The 24,228-nt window shown below is 39.0% G+C and overlaps 2 protein-coding genes across 2 annotated transcripts in view; one reads left to right on the top strand and one right to left on the bottom strand.

Annotated features, from left to right (window-relative positions):
• Positions 1 to 24,228, top strand: part of LOC134743410 (membrane alanyl aminopeptidase-like) — a 363,156-nt gene that overhangs the window by 14,270 nt on the left and 324,658 nt on the right. Inside the window, exons 6-12 of the mRNA XM_063676800.1 lie at positions 439 to 631; positions 1,289 to 1,475; positions 3,106 to 3,203; positions 3,950 to 4,138; positions 4,685 to 4,863; positions 5,883 to 6,014; positions 6,764 to 6,843. Coding sequence (XP_063532870.1) covers positions 439 to 631; positions 1,289 to 1,475; positions 3,106 to 3,203; positions 3,950 to 4,138; positions 4,685 to 4,863; positions 5,883 to 6,014; positions 6,764 to 6,843 — 1,058 coding nt within the window. The remainder of the gene's footprint in view (positions 1 to 438; positions 632 to 1,288; positions 1,476 to 3,105; positions 3,204 to 3,949; positions 4,139 to 4,684; positions 4,864 to 5,882; positions 6,015 to 6,763; positions 6,844 to 24,228) is intronic.
• On the bottom strand, positions 11,180 to 23,600 carry LOC134743799 (aminopeptidase N-like). Its single transcript, XM_063677460.1, has 14 exons — positions 22,621 to 23,600; positions 22,130 to 22,282; positions 20,591 to 20,878; positions 19,846 to 20,026; positions 19,061 to 19,341; positions 18,318 to 18,492; positions 17,556 to 17,739; positions 17,048 to 17,151; positions 15,159 to 15,353; positions 14,401 to 14,591; positions 13,870 to 14,046; positions 13,187 to 13,333; positions 12,411 to 12,486; positions 11,180 to 11,418 (listed from the first exon to the last, which is right to left on the bottom strand). The coding sequence occupies exons 1-14, from the start codon at positions 23,346 to 23,348 to the stop codon at positions 11,206 to 11,208; spliced, it is 3,093 nt and encodes a 1,030-aa protein (XP_063533530.1). The 5' UTR covers positions 23,349 to 23,600; the 3' UTR covers positions 11,180 to 11,205.

Raw genomic sequence — 24,228 nt, 5'->3', positions numbered from 1 at the left:
AAAGCTGTTTTGCCGTGGATGGTAGAGAATTGGATTGGTCCCAAGACGCTGCGGCGCTGGTGAAATTAATATGAGGTAAGTTTTTACACTGATAAATGCAAATGTGAAATTGAAGGTCAAGTTTCTAAAATACACAAAAGAAACCCCCTAGGGAGGTTTTCCCCCCGATTAGACTCAGTCAATATATTTGTAGAGAATCGTAGAAAATCACAAAGGAGAAATTTGATTTAAGTACTCTAAACAGTTTTTAATTAATCTAAAACTAAAGTCGGAGTAACTCATAGCCTGCAGTGAAAGAATAGAATAGAATAGAATAGAATAGAATAGAAATAATTTATTCGTTAGCACACACAAATAGAACATTGTACAAAACAGTGAAAGCGTGTGGTAGTGTCACCACATGGGTATTATTTAACCCAATATTCTTTTTAACTTCAGGAGAGGCTCCTTCATCAACTTAGAAGACTTCATGATCAACCTAGACAAAGAGACCGTGGAGTGTTTCCACCAGTTCTCGAACGGCACCACCTCGTCCATGGTACTCAACTCCTGGTTCCGGTATCCTGGGTACCCGGTCATCAATGTTCATGTGTACAGGGATAGGTTACCTAATGTCATCACTTTGAAACAGGTAAGGGATAATAAACCGTTCGTAAGGTTTCGTTTGTCTAGTGACATGTGTGTGTGTGTTTGTGTAGTGATATGTATCCACAGGAGTTAATCTATCATCACGGTATTTTATGGGCTTTAGATACAGTAAAAGCATCTTGGCGGCACCAATCTCAGAAGAGGCAAAGGAGATATATCTATTTGTGTATAATTATATTAGTCAGTATACTGACAGGCCGTAGATGAGTGTAATTTAGATTAAGGTACGATGGGACTGGCGTAATCTTAACATTAAAAGTCCCTAAATAAATAAATGAATAAAAAAAAAGATAGAGTAAGTTTTTTTTGAAGTTACAAACAGTTACTATAATTTATCTTTGGTAGAGTTCCCACCACCACCACCAAAAATAGGTGCAAGAAACAGTAAGGCAATAATGAAATCTGACTTGTTAGTAATACAGATATTACAGATATTATGTCAGTGATTAAACCTTGCTCCTAATATGCCCGCATCAAAAATCGATACAGGTAACTTCACAGCCAGAAATTAAAGTTTAAGACCTAATATTTGAAAAGCGAAGTTTTAAATACCTATGAGGCTACTATGTCCACAACTCAAACAACATAAAACCACAGACAATAGAAAAAAAGTTAATGAAAGATGTTTTTTATCTTCTAGCGAACGTTCTCCTTCACCAAAGACTTCCGCTACGACTCTAAGTACCTGATCCCCATCTCCTACGTGGCGCAATACCAAGAGAACTGCTTCAACTGCCACCAACCGAGGTTCATCATCAGCACATCCGTATACACCTTCGGAGAGAACTTGGATGGAGGATGGATTCTTCTCAATCGACATGCTTCTGGTAAGAATTTGTCGCCTACGACCCTAATGCTATATGATGACCTCTAGCCTAGTCAGTAGCTATGATACCTTGCTAGTAGCTAAGCTAGTAAGTCCATGGTTCGAATCCCGGTTAGGGAATCAATCTATCTATGTGATGGATGATATATCGTGTTTAAGTATTTATTTACAATACTTCTACTCTTTTGGTTTTTTAGGGTTCCGTACCCAAAGGGTAAAAACGGGAGCCTATCCTATTACTAAGACTCCGCTGTCTGTCTGTCTGTCTGTCCGTCTGTCTGCCACCAGGCTGTATCTCATGAACCGTGATAGCTAGACAGTTGAAATTTTCCCAGATGATGTATTTCTGTTGCCGCTATAACAACAAATACTAAAAACAGAATAAAATAAATATTTCAGTGGGGCTCCCATACAACAATGTGATTTTTTTGCCGTTTTTTTGTACGGAACCCTTCGTGCGCGAGTCTTTTATTAATTCAGTAACATGATGACAATAAAATTAAGATAGCTACAATGGAACTAATGCAGTGCAAATCATGGTATATGGATAGTGATATTCACTACTGTTAATAAAGTTATGTCTTATCGTTTTCGACAAAAGACAAAAGTATGCATATCCATGGCCTCCTAAAATATACATTAGACAGTATTTAGTGATCACATTGCTAAGACATAAATATCAGGCGTAGTAAATTCTGATATAAGGTCAACGTATATACGAAATAAAAATATCTCATAATTTTAAAAACGGGACTTAATCGCGTACAAACTTACGTTTATTTATGGCCTGACGTTTCGAACGTGACGTTACGTAAGTGGTGACAGGCAGACTAAAAAAAAAATGAGTTAAAATTATGAGTGAAAATCGTGTTAGTTTAAATTAGTACAAACATATAGGCGCACATTTTTTATATATAGGTAAATTAAATATTTTAAAGTTTAAAATAACTACCTACTAATACATAATGAACGAATAAACGGACTGGATGTGGCTATTTATGACATATTTATATTAGCGTGACCTAGGCACGGTAGGCGGCCTAACGGCAGTCCTTGGTGGCGCTATAACAGTCTATTTCTAGGCTGCCCACGCGCAGAACTAACCTAGACACTCATTGAGGTTACGTTTGTTTATAAGCTGAACGTGCTATTAATGGGTAAAGCTAATACTTGGAAAATAGTTATAATGAAAAATAACAAAAGTGGAGCATAATTTGCTTGTAAATAAAAAAAATCCTACTGACACATGGGCCAATTCGAGTTTTGGTTATTCGATCTGTTTCCGATATGATACTGATTTATCAGTGTAAAAAGTGACGTTTTTGGTTGAAGAAAAGTCACAGTCACAGTCTTTTGACACAGTATACATAGATCGGTATCATATCGGAAACAGATCTGAGAACTAAAACTCGAATTGGCCTGACAGTCTATTACGATTCACACAATCCAATTTAAAAAACCGGCCAAGTGCGAGTCGGACTCGCGTTCCAAGGGTTCCATACATTACACAATTCAAACAATGTATTTTTTTATGTGAAACGAACAGAACTTGAACAATGACTGCAGCCGAATCCTTTTGTTAAAATAGTTTTTGCATTCTTAGATTTAAAGTTGGCCTTTAAAAATTTCAGGGTATTATCGAGTGAACTACGACGAGGATACGTGGAAGCTCATCGCCAAAACGTTGCGAAACGAACATAATGCCATTCACGAGCTGAATCGGGCTCAGGTGAGAACTGCTGCTTAAAATATAATCTCAATATATGTTTAAATTTATATACTACGGCCGCCATCCCCATCGCCGCCTAGTCACCGCTGGAGAGACGAAGTGCAGAAAGACCTCAGCGAACTCGGCGCCGTCGACTGGACAGAAACGGCTTTGGACAGAGTAGCATGGCGGTCTTTGGTGTCGTAGGCCAAGATCCACTTCGGGTCGTCGTGCCACAGCAGTAAGTAAGTAAGTAAGCCGCCGCCATATCATTATAATCGAAGTTGTACTCTAATTTTGAAACGAAATTCTGAAATAACACGAATTTTGTCATGAACATTCAAGTATGAAGGGGCCCACTGATTACCAGTCCGCCGGACGATATCGGCCTCTCAGTTGTTCGGAACTGTCAAATTTTTGTCCTAACACTGATATCGTCCGGCGGACAACTTTACACATATTTATGCCTGCTCAATATCTAGTCAACGTTTGGTAGCAAGCAGAAGTTTTATATAAAAAAACTTCTTCAAAATTATAAAGTTAGAATAGTTAAGTAACTAGGTACTTAGTTTGTGATTGATAATAGTACTAATTCAAATCTGTCTCCCGTAGGAAAGCGCACATTTTGAAATCTTAGTTGCAGATAAATTAAATTAAGTGATTGGATTAAAAATACAGACTACCTACTAGCTGATCGGATGGAGAACAACGTCCGCTTAAATTTGGGAAACGCTATCCAATTTCAATACTCAATTAACTTGTTTCAGATCGTCAACGACGTGTTCGCTCTCTACACCTCCGGAGACCTAAGCTACCAGCTTGCTACAGAAATATTAGGCTACTTGGAGAAGGAACAAAGCTATGTCGTATGGGAGTCCGTGATATCTGGCTTCGAGCTGCTGAAGACAAAGGACGCTGCTTGCAACTTTACTAGAGCTCTTTATGAGGAGTGGAGGGTACGGTTTGATTATGTTTATAGTTTGTCTTTCTTTCACAGTATTTGTTTAAAAAAATTATCTTTCGTACCTCATCATCATAACTCTTAAGAGCCTGGCTCTTGTCGGTGGAGTAACCGCCACTCCGTTCTTCTTTCTGCCACTGTGTTGAGGTCCTGATACGTCAATACGTTGATTTTCTCTTTGGCTTGGTCCAAAAACGCACGTCTCGGTCTTCCTCTGCCTCTCTTTTTTTTCGTACTTAAGTGTTAAAAAAAAACTCGTTTCTTTTCTTAAACAAGTTACAACAAAACTGACGTGATTTTTAATAGGCTAGTTTCCTAAAAAAAATTGTTGCAGCTGTTTTAACTTTCAAACTTTCAAGAAAAGAGCGTTGACCCAGGCCGCGCGGTAACGCACTTGCAACCCCTGTAATCTTGCAGGTGTCTATGAGCAACTGAAATTGCTTAATATCAGGCGATTCGTTTACTGGTTTGCCTCCTATATCATAAAAAAATATACGCATTGCCGAAATTTACCTTACAACTAATGTATTAATATTTTCAGCAATTCATGCGCAAGAATGTGGCAGAGATCTACGCGCGCCTGATCCAAGACTTAGAGCACCAGCCAAAAACCCGACTTTTCCGCAGCAACATTATCAACTTTGCGTGCGCCTTGCAGCAAGAGTCGTGCGTTAATCGCGTTCTGAACCTGTACTATCAGACGAAGGGCAGACGACACAGGTGAGTCTATTAGTGTAGTGGTCTTGTCGAAGCAAGTTGTTGTTAATCGATTATTCTGGTAAAATGCTCACGAACGTCGCTCTCAATATATAGTACAACCGTCACCGTGGTCCAAACCGGTCAGGACAGTATGATGATGATGATAATGAAAATGCAGAGACCCAAATGAGTTGTATGCACGATCTTGAGGTGGTACACAATATTGTGTACTTTCGGATCTCAAATAAGCGACAATGGCGACTGCGACTAAGAGGTGATAGAAGAGCCAAGATGGTCAAAGCTGCGGTGAAACGACTCGAGATGATATGGCGAACAAAAGAAGTAGTAAACACTTTATTGCACAAAACAAGTACATAAAACACAGAGAGAGAATACAGTAAATGTGTACAAAGCCGAACTTATCCCCTTAAGGGATCTCCTCCACCTAACCTTTAAATAACTGAGAGAGATACATACGAAATGGTAGTCAAACTAAGACAATATGTACATGAAGGCATGAAGGGGTGTATGTAGTATATACTGCAAAACAAAGATCAGACCAATGCGGACCCTTATTTTCTCGATGTTTCTGTACGCGATTTAAACCGAAACTCGTCATAGGATAGATGCATTGGAGATGTGGTGCTGGCGAAGAATGCTCCGGTACATATGCATCTATTCTTGATGAACTTGACATCAAAATGACTATCTCAACTGTGTGCACCCACAGTTTAGTTACTTAGTTTCTTCGGCCATCTGAGTAGAACCAGATAATCAGGAGACGCTCAAGATCACTGACCGCATGGCAAGGAAGCGTAGGGATGGACCTACGTCCATCATTATGCCATAAAGCCACGCATTGGGCGGACACAATAACAGTGGTTTAAGCGAGATGCACTGAAAAATGCAGTAGGTCACTTAAATAAAGTATGTCAACTAAAAATAGACCAATTGTGGTCGAACTTGAGTTCAAGATCGAAAATTGACTCGAAGAATCAAGTTCGAAATTCCCTTCTAATTTTATCTGTGTAATTTTTCAGACTAGACCCTGACTCCCGCCAAGCCTGCTACTACGCAGTTCTGCGTGAGAGCGGGGAAGTGGCCTACCAGCTCAGAACTGACAATCTGACCAGTTTCGAGAACGAAGATAGAACTGTCGCAAGGCATTTGACGTGAGTTGATTTTTATGAATTTTATGATAGTTTTTCTTGAATCAAACAGGTATTATCTATAAATAGGCAACAATTCAGCTCATAGAAGTGTTTCATCCTAAAACCTGCTATAATTCCGCAATGCCTGAAAACTCGCCTCTTCAACCAATGTGTCCTGCCCACCATGATCTACGGTGCCGAGACATGGACTCTCACTAAGGAGGCTGTGCATACATTCCGCGGCACAGAGAGCCATGAACGCGCCATGCTCGGTATCAAGCTTCAAGATCGAGTGAGGAATGTCGAGATCCGTCGCCGCACCAAGGTGCAAGAAAGAAAAGTGAATCATTACCAAACTAATATGGAGTAGAAACATCTAGGCAGAGTGATGGCAGGTGGACTAAAATGTTAACGGAATGGTGACTGCTTCCGGATGGAAGAAGCCCCTGGCGTCCGTCGGCTCGTTCGGTGGACACATCCGGAAGATTGCGGGTCACTTTTGGATGAGATTAGCTCAAGACCCGGACAAGTGGCTAGAAGAGAGGACTATGCTCAGCAGTGGGCGATAAAGGGCTGATATGATGATGATGAAAAGTGTTTCTAACGTTCCCTTCAGTAAGTCTGTTTGCAGCGGCATATGCTGCGAGAAGTTATTTCTATTATTTAATGATGAAATGAGGGAAATAAATATTTAATCGTGATGCGAAATACAAGACGTTAAAAACATGATAAAAAATTATTCTAAGTAATCGTGTTCATTTTAATTTCAGGGAAAATGAACAACGTCTTATATATAGACTGCCTCCTGGAATAAAACCTATAGCGAATCTCATACTCAACAGTACATCTACCTTAGTAAGTATATTAGTAATGTAAACTGTTTTTTATTAGGGTTCCGTACCCAAAGGGTAAAAACGGGACCCTATTACTAAGACTCCGCTGTCCGTCTGTCCGTCTGTCTGTCTGTCACCAGGCTATATCTCATGAACCGTGATAGCTAGACAGTTGAAATGTTTACAGATCTGGGGGCACGGCCGTGCCCCCGCCAAGACGAGACAAAGGGCAAAAGGCAGTGCATATCTTTTCTCGGCACGTTTTTTCTGTTGCCGCTATATAACAACAAATACTAAAAAGTGCGGAACCCTCGGTGCGCGAGTCCGACTCGCACTTGGCCGGTTTTTTTTGTACATGTATGTGCTCAAACGACGGCATCAGATGAGCGCTTGTGCTATAGTATCTATGCTCTACGCTATACGTACTATGCTAACAGAAAGTCATCTTAGCATTTTATTATCAGTAACAGCGTCAAAAAATTCAAATATAACCGCCTCACAACCGGCGTGAATCCACCAGTGTGCGGTACTGTGCGGCGCAATAATTTTTGTTAGATAAATACGGCCAAATCCGTCATAGGGACAATTCCGTACACGAGCGTTTTTGTATACAATTGATAATTTCATCGACCAAGCAGAGATTGCTTTCAGTTTTCCTACGGCTGAAAAAAAACGAAATATTCGCTCGTGTGTTGATTTAACCCTATGACGGATTTGGCCGCATTGGTCTTCCTTAATATGCCGGCCACTGGTGGAATCCCACCTTTTAAACGTAATACTCCAGTAACGAAAACTGTTTTGAAACTAATATAGCAACTTGATAGGACTAACACAGTATTGCAGTTGCTTTTAGCATTCTAAAACTATTCTAATTCTAAACTATATTTATTATCTTTCAGCCAACATCAAACCCTACAGCACAGGCATTAGACAAAGACAACCCGGATTCAAGTACATCAGTTCAAACTTCAATAGTGTGCTTGATATTAGCCTATCTGATTACTACTCTATTTTAATTATTGGCATTAAGGTTATCGAGTACTGTGTAATTTTAAGCGCGGTTGAATTTCGTTTTTCAGTGTCACTGAACCCGATTCAGAATTTTAAACTTGATATGGTTTTGATCGCTTGATACCTTGAAGATCGCTCACGGTGATTGGTGTATACGAAATGAAGTTAAAGTCGTGCGTGACATGCGCGCCAATCATCAAGACGATCATCAACGTCATATCAAAACCAGTACAAAACCCTAACAAGTTGTTAAAACCATAGAATAAATAATACTAGTAAGTAGAGAAGATTAACTTTCTAACAAAACGCGTCTATTACGACAGGATATGGCCGCTAGGTGGCGCAAGCGCGAGCAGGCGTCCGTTCCTTAGCGGTACGCGGCAATTACTATGGCTAGACACCAAAATTGGTGTGTGCTGCATGTACTTGTAACGACGCGACGAAATCGCGGAGTGAGCCACGCCTGTTAAAACCGAGTTTGGCTCCCTAAATTTTTCTATGGAATCACGACACTTTTTGTTGTTGTTTATGTTCACACATTTTAACTGATAATAGGCACCAGTTTCACTAAAAAATTTTGTAAGTTTTGTTATACCTATATATCAGTTTAGAGCCGACATTACTTGCATTTTACCTTTTACAGTCTAACAAAACGTATTTCTATTAATATTAAAGGAACATTCCATAATAGGTTATTGACTCTGTTAATATTTCAGGTTTTAAATAAAATTATGCTCTCCTTTTTTAACTAGTTTGATATACTTGTCGTTTGTGAACTTATCAAGTTGTCACCTGACAAGATTATATTTTGCGTCGCTTAGTGAAATATTTTCTTCTTGTTTACATCGGTGACATTCGGTGACTTTTAACCTCTGTTGTTGTCAAAGTCTCCTTGCCAGTAAAGTAAACTAGTACCACTGAAAGTCCGCAACATGGCGGCAAGCGCCAAATAAAATCTTGTCAGGGTAAAGTTGCCACGCAACATATTTGTTTAATGATATACACCTATTTGATTTTTTGATGAATGATGTAGCAATTATGATATTATCTAGTCATTAAATAATTATTGTTTTATTTAATCCATTCGATAATTACTATTTGTTGTATTTAATTAAGTTATTAGAATGAGGTCTAGTAAAACAGAAATAGTTTTTCTTAATTATTATAACTTTATTTATATTGTATTTAATATTTAACTTAATGAAATATGTACATATTACACATAAAATACTCACTTAAATTATTAATTTATGATAAACAGCTTTAAATAAATAAATGTGCCTTAACGTTAATATTTGTATTTGTTATTTAGATAAATTTTATATATTTATTACACTACAGTAAATAATAACCAAATTTGAAGCAAGAGGACGCGTTTGCTTCAAACTTAATTGTATATTAAATTATTAGAAAATAAATTATAACAAATTATAACTACTTTTACTTATTTCATTAATTATTTACCTATAAATAATAATATACAAAAACTGTGAGTGAAAATGCAGTAAAAAACCTAAGATTATGCTTACACCTATTAGTTACGTTTACCTATCTATTAAAAGTTAGTACTTAGTACCTATTCAATATTAACTTTAACATAATCAAGTATAATAGCTTAAGCTAGCCCATTAATAATATAATATTCACTTTGTGCAATTCTGGCATAAAACGCTACACGCTAAATTTAATAATTAATATTCATGTTCTAATAAAATGCCTATTCAACATTACCTGTTACAAAATAATGTAACAAGATGTTTCCATACAGTCATTCATGCAGTTTAAACAAATACAATATGACGTCATAGTTATTGATAAGTTACCCGAGCACAAATAATACATACCTAAATCATTCGTAAGTTCAAAAGTATTGGAGTGGCCATTGTAGAAAACGGCTACATTCTTAGAAAAAATCCTGACTCACATTTGACAGTGGTATTTTAAGTCGAACTCTTTTCTATAATTGACTTTTGTTATTCTCTTTGGTATTATTAAATGTACAAGATTATTTGTGCTTGGCAGCTATAAGGTGCATTGTGGTAAACTCGAATACGGAATAATTTTGAAAATTGCTAATATTATTATCTACTTAATTAGAAGCACTTTCTAATGTAGCAACAGTAAGCAAGAGGCCAGGATAAGCGTTACAATACTTTAAGTATTGCTAAAGTACGAGGTGCTTCTGGTTTACTAGATATGTATTAGCCATTTCCGAACTTACCCCGTTTTCGAAGTTATCCCAATGCACATTACTTTAAGTAGCTAACCGAACGAGGACCTTGAAGAACGTATCAACAGGACGCAATATTGAAAACGTTCAAGTTGTTAGTTTGGTTTACTTGAACCATGACAATTCATAGTTTGATTTGAATAGAACTCTTGAAACTACACTAATTATCTGACAAGATAATAAGGAGTTTCCTTCGCACATTATAAACACAACTTCGATTAAAAAAAATATCTACCATATCTTAAATATTTGATATCAAAGTTTAAAATACCTAAACCAACCTTATATTCTAAGTAAATAGCGTGACGAGCGTTCGCGTTTGCGTTATGTCTACTTTTGTATGGTATTTTGAACAGTGCGCCAAGCGGGACGTTCTTGAAACGCAAAATCCCATACAAAATGACACTTAACGCTAGCGTGTACGTCACGTCACGCTATCGAATTAAATTTACACTGCACCTAATTAATAACTATTAATTTATGTAGGGTAGGGTAGGAAACAGTGGCTTGGTCGCCCCAATATCGCCTCTATCATGTTGGAATTAGGTTGAGCGAGCCACTGTACCCGGCTATTTTTTTCCGAGCCACTGTTTCCTACCCTACCCTATCGATACGTCACTAGTTATATTCCGTCAAAATTATCCCTGCACCGATTCTGTGTGGAAGTGTGATTATAAAGGTAACCTTAATAATTTGCCGTTTAACGACATCTCCACACTCTACCACTTCAAAGTACATATGTGCAGTTAGCTTGGACGATTTTCCCTTCCTAACTAATAATAACAAAAAACTTGTGCAAACTTACGATTAAAGCTACTCTTTTCAATGCATATCAAACTTGCTTATAGTCTGCATTTTCTCAAATGATTTTTTCGCCAAATACCTTAATCTGCTAAACAAAAAGCCTTTGTTTCTTTTGTGCGTGCGCGTGCCCATTGTTGGTGAGCGCATGCCACTCGCTGATACACAATGGTCACGCGCTCACTAACAATGGACACGCGCACGCACTAAATGAACAAAGGCTTTTCTTTAACAGATTAAGGTCTTTGGCGAAAAAATCATTTGCGAAGATGCAGTTAACGTTAGCCATAAAATTAAGAGTTCATTAATTAGTTAATACTAGGAAAAGTTGTGGAAATCAATGGTTAAAAATCGTAAGGAAAAACGACCCTAATATCAAGCCCATAGAGACGACGAGTGTAGGGGCATCGTTTTCGTCAATCCATCCGTAAACATGTTCGAGGTGTTGCTGCTCCCAACTCAGGTTTTCGAGGACGAGGTCCTTTGCGCGCTGGGCGGCCATTTCGGAGTCCCAGAGGTCGCTATTGATGGAGTTCACCCAGTTTTGGTACTGGAATAAGGATAAATAAATATATATTATAGGACAATTTTACACATCTCATCTTCCTCGCGTTGTCCCGGCATTTTGCCACGGCTCATGGGAGCTTGGGGTCCGCTTGGCAACTAATCCCAAGAATTGGCGACAATTTTACACAGATCGACTTAATTTATAAAATTAACTTACACATATTTAATTTTTATTCCATGTGAGCTACCAAGAGCTTACCCAAAACAGCGAATATTTCCACCATATATGAGCCTTGGGGGGGCCAAGACAGTGAATCTTTCCACTTTTAATTTGTTTCTAATTTATTTTTTTTGTAATTTTTGATTATTTTTATTGCTTGTAAAAAATTTACATGTAAATGTGCCCCTGTGGCTTATTTGCTGAATAAATGTGCCGTTTTCAAGCAAACGGTACCACATTGTCGCTTGCCATAAGGACGCTCTGATAGGTTTTTCGTATAAAGATACAAGCAATTTTCGTCCTTATGTTAAACGTCACAAATGTTTGATGTTTGAATAGCATGGTTTGCAGACGTTTCTGCATGATACTACTAATTTTAGTACTCACGCCTTTTCTATTCATTCTGTGATATAAAATCACTGCTCATGTGCTCAAGATCTATTACCTCCTTTCCACAGGAGTGACATATTTTGTTTTTAAATCTGTGTAGGTATATTAAAGATAAAAATAAATATAAGTCATTTGTTCGTGACAATCACAAAACATGTACGAACATGTACAGACAACAATAGCAGAATCCCAAATCAGCATAATGCTGTAGGGCCCATACTGTCCGCGCGCGAATTCCGTGCACGGCTAAGGAAATTTAGGAATGTTGGGCGTCATAACAGAGTGATGGTGACTGGTGTCATTTTGTACGTACGGGCGCGGCGCACCCCCCCCCCCCCCCCCCACTTCCTCGGCCTCCGAATGCACGGAATTGGCCCGCGGACAGTACATATTAACCCAGATATTTAGTACTGTTAGATACTCACGTCTATGGACAGGCCACCCGCTATGTATTCAGATATATGCCAAACGATGTCTTCCAATTTCTCAGCTCCTCCATACCTGATAATATTAAACGTCACGGGCATTAAACATTTTAGAAAGAAAAGAAGATTACATGTACAGTCCGACAAGAGATTTCGCCATAACAAATCCAGAATTGTATAGAACTACATTAGCAAAAAAATAAGGAAATTACGTTCCGTTGTAGCTTTGAACCGCTCTCTTATTGAAGTGAAACTTGTAATGCGACTTACAACAAGGTTGCGTTAAACGTTTAAGGCTACCATATTCCATATAATCTAATTTTATACTCTATTATTAACTCACTAAAGTTAACTTTTGCTCGACCAGCACGGTGTCTCTTAATTCTCTCTCTCTCTCTCTCTCTCTCTCTCTCTCTCTATCTCTCTCTCTGCCTGTCTCTCTCTCTCTCTCTCTCTGTGTGTGTATACTTGTTTGAATATACATACATGTACCAGGCGAACATAACTATGAAGGAGGTTTACGCTCAAATTTTTATAAATTATCAAACTTCAAAACAAGAGTGTGACCAGTAAGCTGAATACGGTAATTTCCCGAAAGTAGGGTAATTGATGTTAGTTTCACTTCTTACACGCACTATTTATTTTGTTGTAAAAACACGTGGGATTTATTTTTGATTTCAGAATTAAAATCGTAGTTTTATTATCTGTGGCACGTGACCGAAAACGCTTGCTTGCTAAGTTTTATGAATAAGGGGATAAGAATCTGAGGTACTCACATTGTTCTCACGTTAGCAGTGTTCCATGAGATCCAGTTGAGAGCAGTGGCAGCGTTTTCCGTGCTGGACTCCACTATGGCTTTGAAGATCCTGTTCCTTTCCTCCGTGCTATAGGGGCCGTTGGAGGCTAAGGTTTCTGTGAGATATCTGTTAAACATGACTCAACATTAATTTTGTATTCGCGTACAGACAATCGCAGTAAGAAAAGAACAGATTTTTTTTAATACCACGTCGGTGGCAATCAATCATACGGCCCGCCTGATGGTAAGCAGTTACCGTAGCTTATGGACGTTTGCATCACCAGAGATATAACACGCGCGTTGCCGACCCTTTAAAAACCTGTACACTCCTTTTTTGAATAACCCCATACTGTAGCCCCTCGGGAAAACCTCGGCAGGGAGGTCATTCCACAGCCGAAGCGTCCGCGGGAGGAAATTCTTAAACCGCACAGTACGCGACCATTTAGGTGCTAGGGTGTGAGGATGAACACCCTGTCGATGGCGAGCGGTGCGGTGATAGAAAGCAGCCGTTGGCATCATGTCAAACAATTCTTCGGAGCACAGCCCATTCATTGTACAAGCGGTAGAACACACACAAGGAGGCGAAGTCTCTCCTTAGACTTAAAGGTTCAATACCAATTATTAAGAACAGATCATGCATCACGAAACTTGAGCTTAACTTACGTTGAGATAAACTGAGAATCTTGAGAGCAAGCCAAAGACTCAAGTATGACGACGCGCTCATACATCGTCGGTTCTATCTCCAGGCGCGCGTACAGCGCGGTGATGACGTCATTATCTCCTTCTCTCACCATGGTGCAGTATACTGCTGGTCTTATTTCATGTGGTATGTTGGGGTTACTGCAAAAAATAGACTTCTGTTAGATCAAGGCCCTTCTCACGAAGGCTGTGACTAGAAGTGTTTACCATAGAAGAAGAAAAGTAAGCATTGATCACAATCAGGTCGAGGATGAAACGCTCTTACAATTCACTCTTGATATGAAAAAATATAAGTTGTACTTAGCTGGAAACACATTTTACGAAATTATTTTAATGGCACACGACTTCGTTTTGGACTGTGAATTTGACAGTATTAATGGGAGTATTTTTTAATCTTGTAAGAGACTTCGAGTCTTCTGTAGAAATTCGACTCCAAGATGGAATAAGGAAGTGAAAATAAGATGCCGTCCTGTAGAGCTAAGCTGTTTAACTTACACAACATCCCGATCATTAGGATCCCAGAACCAATCAATGGCCGCGGCCACACACGGCGCGTAGCGAACCTTGCAGGCGTGCTCCATCACCAGCCCTCGCGTCATTGCCACATCAGAGTCCTCGGTTACAGAGATGTCTGGGTAGAAGCCAATCTCGTTTTCCACTCTGCCTACTGTCCGCCGGACCATTCTCTGTGAAAAACGCAGTTCAACGATCGAATCAAACATTTGCATTCAAAAAGTAAACAGATGGCTGATGAAGACCAAGACGGAACTACTCAACGGTTCCCGTGTGTTCCTTTGTTAAAGATGTTAATAAGCTACATACTCGTAAAGTGGAACTAAGATCATCCTATTTTTAAGCATAGACAATAAAATGATTTTAATTGTATTGAGAAGTAGTGTTTTTGTCGAAATTATAACGCATTCGCATAAAGTTAAAAACTTAACACAGCACTTCTAAGGAAAACCCTCAGCATTCGCTTGCCATTTTCCGATCACTTGGGATCGGCGCGGCATGTCTTTTTCCTCCATGCCTCTCTGTCGTTCGTCATCTCATCATTCACCTGCTTTCTTTTCATATCATCTCTCACACAGTCCATCCACCTTTTCCTTGGTTTACCTTTCTGGCATCTCTCTACATTCAGATAATAATTGATCTGCCTGCCGCCATTTTAAATTTCGAAAATCTGGCGGCGGGATGCCAACCAACGGTGGTTACCCACTACGAAATGAGTCATAAAAAAGAAAAATACTTACCAAGTAAATGTCTGGATCCAAATCTTCGTCTTCTTCCACCATTGCAAGAAGCCTCTTCTGCAAGAAGCCCATGTTCCTGACGAAGGCCTTCCATGGCGCGTAGCTGATCTCGTGCTCCATCGTGAGAACTACTTGGAAGGCGATCTCGTAGTCCAGCATACCGGCCCTTGCGAGGTTTAGAGCGTCGTCTACGAGCTACACAAAGAAAATTTCATTAGGTATCTACATTTTGAGTGGTAGGTACCTTAAATTATAGGTATATAAGCTATCAGCATATGAACTTAGCTAAATTAGCGGTTTCACTCACGTATTTTTAGTAACTCGCGCGACTCGTACCATGTGATACATGCTGATTTTCACATGAGGAAACTATTATAATATAATTTCTTTATTCAGATTTCTATGATCCATTGGTTAGAGTACATAATTACTTAAAATCTATTGTTAGTGTTTGTAAAAAATTAATAACAAGTACATTAAATTAAAATAATTAAATTAAAAATATAAACTTAAATTTGACAAAATCAGCTACCCATGACCATTAAATTGTTAAGATGTTTGTGCATGGGAGAGTCAGGCTTTTCTACAAACATTTTTAGGATGCCGTTAGAGCTGCTCCGCATCCTACTAACTAGCGAGGCAGTTCTTTTACGCACTATGGCGTGAAACCCATCTGTGCGTGCCTCCGCAAACATTTTAGAAGCACTGCAGAAGCGGGGCAGCTTCAACAACGCCCGAAAGCCGTTATTATATTGAACCCTCAGGGCACTGAGCGCCTTCTGAGTGCAGTTGAACCACAGGCTGCTCGTATAGAAGCTCTGACAGAACGCTTTAAAAAGCGTGATCTTAACTTGATCCGAGCAACGAGCAAACCTGCGGGCCAACATATTACTCCTCACCGCCAGCGCCCTGCGTTCTCTTTCGATATCTAAATGATCCTTAAGGTCGTCGGTTAGATAATGCCCAAGATATTTAAAGCTATAAACCCTCTGTAATGGTGTGCCGTTGAGGAAAATGTCCGGCACATTAAGTGGCGGCATTTCTGGTCTTTTACCGGCGGCCTTAAAGATCATATATTCACTTTTGGTTACATTGTATTGTAATCCGTGGCTGCTCGCATAGGACTCGCAAATATTCAGGAGCCTTCTCAGTGCCTTCACTGATGGGCTCAACAACACCATGTCGTCTGCGTAGCTGATGTTATTTACACAGACACCGTCGACGTGACATCCCACATGCGTGTTGCTGAGCTCCGATATAAGCCCGTCCACATACAGGTTGAAGAGCTTTGGCGAAGACAACCCACCCTGTCTTACGCCACACTCTAACCCGTACGAGTCCGAACGTGCATTAGTCCACCGTACACTATTGCGCTGATTTGCGTACCAATATTGGAATATGCTGGTCAATTCCGTGGGTATGTTCCTATCCCTCATCTTCTGCCATAAGACGTCGTAGGAAACTAAGTCAAAGGCTTTAGAGAGATCCAGGAAACAAGCGTAGACGGTAGTGCTGCGTTCAGTGTATTATCTTTCAAAATATTATTTAAGCTAAAAGGATATTATGTAAAAAAGAAAAAAAAGTGTTCTAAAACAGAAAAGTGCCACTTTGATCCCTCTTAGTAGAGAACAAAAAGGCCGTTTCAGACTAGGTGATTTGAAAATAATTTTTCATCACACCAGCTCGAAAACTTCATTTTTCAAAAACGAATGAGAAAGTTGCACTTTACTTTGCAACTTTACATTGCCCATACCAATACTAAAACGCTGAAAGATTCCCACTAATAACACCAATCAACGTGATTGTTTTCCAACCCTCATTTGTCCAACTTCATAAGCAAGTTCAGCAACATTTGATTGATGGCTGTATTAAAATTCGATTAGGCTTACTGTGGCGCGGTTGAGCGGGTGGATTAGTTCGCGTTGCTCCGGATCCTCCAGGGCCCATATAATCCTCTCCCATAGAGCCGAGTCGTAGTTGACACGGTAGTATCCTGGAATATAATAAGGATTATTTATATATGTAATTTATGTTGACGGTACTATACATTTTAATAAAATATTTTTATAGTATTACTTTTCTCAAATGATTTTTACGCCTCACACCCTAATTTGTTAAACAAAAGTCTTTGTTTCTTTTGTTCAGAGTGCCCTATAAAGGGTTGGACCGTGGTGGTCCACCACAACCACACGCATAGGAAAAAAGTAAAACTTTTCGTATTCCAGTTTGCATAATTATGGTAAAAAAATTTCTTTTTAGAAAAAGGCAAGCATTTGACCGCAATCTCACCTGATGGTAAGTGCCGATGCAGTCTAGGATGGAACATGCTTACCTAAAAGATGTCTATTCACTCTTGAATCTCTCGATTTAAAAAGATCCAAATTATAGTGGACTTACCTTGTCCCTGAATGTTAAACAATACATAGTCCTCATCATCGAGCGGGATATTTATAGTCATAGTGTTATCCATCATGGCCGTCGGTCTGATGTTGTCGGTCTCGTAGTTGGGGTTGATGCTCGTCGTCCAAGTAACTGGGATCTGATAGTTCACCTGGTCCGCTGCGGTGAAGCCGAATTTTTCCTAAGGTAATCAAGAAAGATAAATAACAGATGAGATGTTACTTGGGTTCTTTCTAATTTAAAATACTGTTATTTTAAAAATTTAAAAAAGTTGGCGCAGCATGGTTCCATTTTTATCGCCTGTTACTATGCCCGTCACTTTCGCACTTACATACTTGTTAGAACGTGACAGGCATGGTGACAAGCGATAAAAATGCGACCGTGCTGCGCCCGCTGGGCTATAAAAACTTCAGTTTAACACGCACCATGACGCTGACCAACAAAATTTCATAACCAGTTTACTGCGTGTGAGCGTGCTAACTATTAATGTATATAGCACTGTCCTGCTCACCTACCTATCTCACCTAGCCCTTGACGGCCCCCGACCCCAGGGTAGACCCAAAAAGCGATGGCTCGATGTCGTGAAAGCCGATATGAGCGTAAACGGCCTCACACTAGAGGACGCCCAGGATCGCGCAAAGTGGAGAAAGGCAAGTAGGAAAGCGGACCCTGGCAAAGGCCGGAATAACGCTAGGTAGAAGAAGAAGCAATGTCCTGCTCACACACCGTATCCTATATGAAGATCGCCTGTTCCCATACCTGGGTTAGCAGAACGCCGCCCTGCCTCATCCCGACATGAAGAGTCGGGTAGCCATTCGTCTGAATCCACGGCTCCAGAAACTCCGCTATGTCACCCACCATGTTGTTGCCGCTGGTCAGCCACTCGGCGTTTATGGCGTCGATGAAGAATCGCGAGTTTACTGTTTCTAACGCCCTGATTGGAGTATAAAAAAACGTAAAGTATTATAATTACCTATAAGCCATGTTTTCATTAACACAAATTAATAAGTTGACAAGTTTTTATTAAATTAATTTTCAAATGAAATAAAACTATGAAAACGGATTATATCGCGTATATTGAATTTATAATACATCCCGACGTTTCGAACTCTTTACAGCGTTCGTGGTCAACGGGTCACCCGTTGATGAGTAACTATCGCGGTAACCGAAGACAATATTAATTTTCAAACATAAAAATATAAAAACAGAAATAATACTAAATAAAATTAACAAAAAATATCTACCTTACTATGTAGTCTATGTACATATATTTACAAGTGAAAGATGAGAGCTAGCTCGGCGCCGGATGGCGGATGGTAAGGTGCCCAGAAGACTGGCAGCATTGCCGCGCTGAACCAGCCCTCTGGTCACCCATAGCATCAGTGAGACGCTTCGCTAGCTCCGTAAATATACAATGTGCAACAAATTATTATCATTATTCATTGCGGAATTGTTTCAGACGATGCTAAATTTAACGCTATAAAAAATAAGAACACTATTACCTGCTGTTCAAAAGTATCTGGCCAGCTGTCCGAATGAAATCCTGTTCCTCATTGCCAAGAATAAGTTTCAACATGTTCAGTATTGCCGGTGCTTTGTATTTCAATATCTGATGGCCTGCAATGTGGTCTCTTATTTCGTCTTCTTCGAAGATATCTTCAGCAGGCTCTAGAGGACGGGTGGTGGCGTAACCGTCTCGGTACAAGGCTTCTTGGATGACGTCAGTTACAAATACTGTGTTGAAATCCACGAGTGTCACGTCTAATAATTGGTTACTTTGGAACTGAAAAGTAGTACGTTTGTTAAACTTTAACCTCATTGCCACTTTATTTATAATTCTAAAAATTCTGCTTAAGGAGAAAATACAAAAAGACGATATTATAAGGTGGAAATTTTTCTTATAATAATATCTTATTGTGCCCTTTAAAGGGTTAAATAGCAGATAAATAACAGTTAACCTTAGTAAGTGGTTTGTATTATTGGTTTTTATTGACGCGGGCGACGAACATAAAAAAATGTTGCTACTATAATAAAAAGTCAGGCAATTTGTTCTGCTCGTATTTTAATCCCTAGATCAATGCCATTATGTATGCTTAGTGGTCTAACGAAAGCCAGTGTTGATCGAAAAAAAAAAACCATATAGATAAGGTGGTAAAACTGCTATTTAAACAAGATTGTTTCTTCTTACTTCACACTGCATAAAAGACAGTTTGACTTTGTTAAACAAATTAGTGTATCGAAAAGTTACCTCAGTTCATCTCTACTGGATATTTAACACATAGCTTACTTCTTTATTTAGCTCGTAGCCAGTGTAAGACGCAAGGCCTTCGATCACCCATTGGAAGCGCCAGTTCTCGGGATAGATGACATATCCGTACCACTGCCTAGCTACTGCGGTGGCTATCTCCGCTAAGGCCTCCTTTCGCTGTTTCACTGAGTTTACCCGTTCCATCAAGATATATGGTTCCCTGGTAAACAAAAAAAAATAAAAAATAAAAGCTGTTTTCGGATTAAAAAGTTAAATAATATTTGTAACAATACTTTGGCTTCAAATTTTACGTTAGGAGGTACCGTAAAATGGGGTGAGTAAGGTTCGCGGGGAGAGTTGGGTTATGAATGGGGAGAGAAGGGTTGAAAGGGGGGTGAGACGGAATTTTAAGGCTCCTGCTACAAAAATAAATTTGAATGTATTCCAATTTAAAATGGAGCTATAGTAATACTCATAATAAACAAAAAATCGATCCAACAATCTTCCAAAATCACCTTTGTATAAAAACTCATCTCACCCCAATTACGAGGGACTACGGGGTGAGGTGGGATTTCCTGTTTATCGTCAAAGTTATGAAACGGAACTACCCAAAATAAAATAAAAACTAAAATTACAAACGTCCGGAAAACTTATTATATACACCATTCAGTTTGTATATGTAAAAATAAAATGTTATCGAGGTTTGAATGTCAGTTTTGCTCCTACTCACCCCATTTTACGGTACCTATTCATTTTAAAGAGAAAATAACAAATGTAATCTTACCAAATGCAAACCGTCGATAGCGCATACCAATCTTTATGCACGTCAGGTAACGCAATTACAAGCATCCTTCCGTCCTGGTCCAGTACGATTTCATTATAAGGTTTCTGAGTCCACAGTTCCAGGTTGTTGAAATAAGAATTGATGGCGACTGAAGCCTGGTTTTCTTGGTTGATAACCCCTGGACGAGCGTAAAGTTGTACGCCAGCCGTAGGGTTGTTGATGTTGTTAAAGTTGTGAGCTACCATGCCCCAAAGCACCGCGGGGCCTAGCAATGCTTTGAATTGACCGCTAATAAAAATACAAAAAATTATTACTTAGTAAACTCTCAATGTATAGGGTGACAGTTCAGTATAGTATGAAAAAAATAGTTCCAGTGAAATTCCGCAACATGGCGCGTGATCATAATATATTCCTGGTCAGGCTTTAAAACGAAAATATGTTGAAATCATAGACATAGCATATACAAGTAGTTATAGACGCGCCACCGAGCGACCGGGGGTAAGAGAAAGAATATTCATATAAAATTTGGGCAGCATAGGATTTTTTCTCTTTCACTCTTATAAATTTCGGTATTTCGCCATCGCCTCCTACCTATGATGCCACCCGGTGATAAGGACAAAGCATGGCACTATTTTCTCTTTCCTCTTATAGGAATCGCAATAAGACTTTCTTTCTTTATCAAAGAGTGTCAGGCCCTTGGTTGAAAGTGTTGAAACTGACTACTAGGGATGAACTGGTCAAGATTTTAAAAACTGTAGAACAAAATCGGCTGTGTACTTTAGTAAATATTTAAAACAATGTTGCTTAAGGCCCAGTAGGTTCGTTATCTTCTCTCACTCTCACTGAGCGTAAGCGTGCTCGGGACAGCGGATATTATGCTTTAGAATTTAAATAACAAAATTAAATTCAAAGGCAATAATAGTGTTTTAATAATAAAAAAGTAAACGCTGATTTCCCTCAAGCATAATATTGCAATTTTTTAGTTTTTGTTTTTGTGCAAAACTTATTATAATTTTTTTAAGTAAGAAGAAAAAGAAGAAAGTGCATTTTAGACCTATGGACGTGATTTTTTTTCTATCGCTCTAAGGTCAAAAAATCAGGATTCGAATCGCTGAAGTCCCTAGAGAAAGGCTTCAAGATTGCTTATTAAATTTCTGTCACAAAAACTGTCACACGATGTTAAATAACATTTTATAACGGCCAATGTGGGAGCACCATTGAAACGCAATCTTAGAAGGAAAACTCACGTTCCGACCACTGCATACCTGGGCCGCCCAGCAGGAAGACGTCCTATCGGACGCCCCAGGTATCGCTGGTGCAACATCAGACACGACGACGATTCTATGTTAAGTATAGGTTAAGATACAATATGATATGCAATAAAGATTATGAGCATGAGTATGAGTATGGTGGAGGCGGATCTGCGCGAACTTCGAGTCACCAATTGGCGAGAGGTCGCACAGGACCGAAAAAAGTCTTGTGTCGGAGGTCAAGTCTCAAGTCAAGAATAAGAAAGAAGGAAAACTAAAGTTTACTTACTTAGTGTTGTCTTCTTGAGCAGAATTCATGAAGATATTATTGTACGGGATATTATTGAAGGTGAAAGAGATTGTCGATGGCTCCGTGAGCTCGTCCATACAAGGGAACACTCGCCGAGCGTTGGTGGCGTGCAGGTTCATTGCCAAGTAGTCGCTGAAATAAAATTTATCTTATTAATTGCTGGCAGACATTTTAAAGTAGTTCGGTTGACAAAATATACTAGTATATGCAAGTTTTTCGAATAATTGGTGAAAATTTAATCTCAATTTTAAACCACAAGTTAGGGGAAACAGATAACAAATCTGATGAACATTATACACAAAAATATAGTACATAATTGTTAGGTCATTCACGCTTACAAAAATACTTCTTATTACTGCGTACCTTCTGGTATTACGATAGCTTAGAACTAAATAATTATATCATGGACTGACAGAAACTTAATGTAATGTGAACAAAAATTTTTGAATGAAAGTAAAATAATCAATTACATTCCGCCGAATTCGCCTTGAAATAATCCGAAGCCGTTTTGCATATTTCCAGTATATTCTATTACTACTATATAGTTCGAAGCTTCTTGCTGAGGCTCTATTTCCAACACGCCGCCATCAACATTAAAATCTGCTGCAATTGCATTCACTTCAGTAAAGATTCCAGTTCGAACTGCTTGAATATTAAGATCTTCAGCGTGGAAAACAATAGGATCTTCCATGGTTGCACTAGTTATACGCACTTGAATGACGGCACGACCGGTAAAACTGTTTCCATTGGGGGTTATTTCGATGCTATATTGTCTTGCTTCTTGACCTGGTCTTACATTTCGGAATAGAGATCGGGTTCCGTTTGTTAAGGTAGTCACATTGGATTCTACTGCATTATCTTCTTCTGAAGGGAAAGAAACAATAACTGATTCTGTTTTAGTAAGTGCTTCATCTTCCACAATGGAAGGTATTTCTGTATCGGCATCTGTTGTAGTTAGAGGTTCTATGATACCTTTTGTGGTAGTATCAAACTTTCCATTTGCTTCAAAATCGTCGCTTTTCGCATGTTCATTAAATGGAACCAATGGTATTCGAGGTAACTCAGGTTCCGCAAAAGCAGTATCAACTATGTTTAATGATCGTATTTTCCTTTCTATTGGTAAAGATTTTGCAAACACACTCAACAATATTAGGTTAATGAGGATGAAACACTTCCACTTGGTCTTTCTCCGGACCATTTTTGAAGAGGTAAAATGGCCGGTTCACTAAAATGTTAAATTATCCGTTTCATGCGAACACTACACAGCCACTTTTGGAGTACTTGGAGAAAGAATGAATGATTCGTGGATTTAGATCTTCCTGACATTCGAGAGATAGATAAAAGTTTATCGCATTCTTTCGCTTCTCTTAAGTATTGAGAAATTTAGAGATAACGATTCAGCGATCGCGATATCGCGCTCAGTGGTTAGAAAAGCTGAAAAACAGCATTCATATTATAGGTAAGTAATATTTATATTCAATTTTAAGTAACACGAGCTAGAAAACGTGTCACTTTGTATAAAAACTGCATACAAAGTAATTAGATTGCAATTCGTATTATTTAATCGTATTAAGCGACAGTAAATTTAATATAATTAAATCAAAACTAAAATTATTTAGTTACGTTAAGGTTAATATAATCTTCTATTCTTAGTATATGTTGAATTAATTAAATTCAATTAAAAACACTAATCTATGGGATGTCCCTGGTTCCTTGGAGCTTGGGACGGATGTTGGTGTAGGATGCTACCTGCGTAGACACACTGGCACCGTCCCACCTCCAACGGACTAATGTAAAAGCGGGCGGAGCGGCGGAAAGCGCCGAAATTTTAAAACGTAATAAATATAAGAGCCTCGGTAGAGAGTATTATTTCGTTCCATTTGGAGTTGAAACTCTAGGTCCATGGGGTCCCAGCGCGCATAAGTTGTTTGCAGAAATCGCGAAGCGTCTGTTTGACGTAACTGGTGACCGAAGAGCTGGCGGCTTTCTCGCACAACGTATCAGCATTGCGATACAGCGGGGAAATGCCGCCAGCATCCTTGGTACAATGCCTCAAGGGCCTATTTTAGATTTAAGCT

This window comes from Cydia strobilella, chromosome 8 (assembly GCF_947568885.1).
Source record: "Cydia strobilella chromosome 8, ilCydStro3.1, whole genome shotgun sequence".
Taxonomy (NCBI): domain Eukaryota; kingdom Metazoa; phylum Arthropoda; class Insecta; order Lepidoptera; family Tortricidae; genus Cydia; species Cydia strobilella.
The sequence above is the reverse complement of the archived record's forward strand: the minus strand, read 5'-3'. Positions and strand labels throughout refer to the sequence as shown.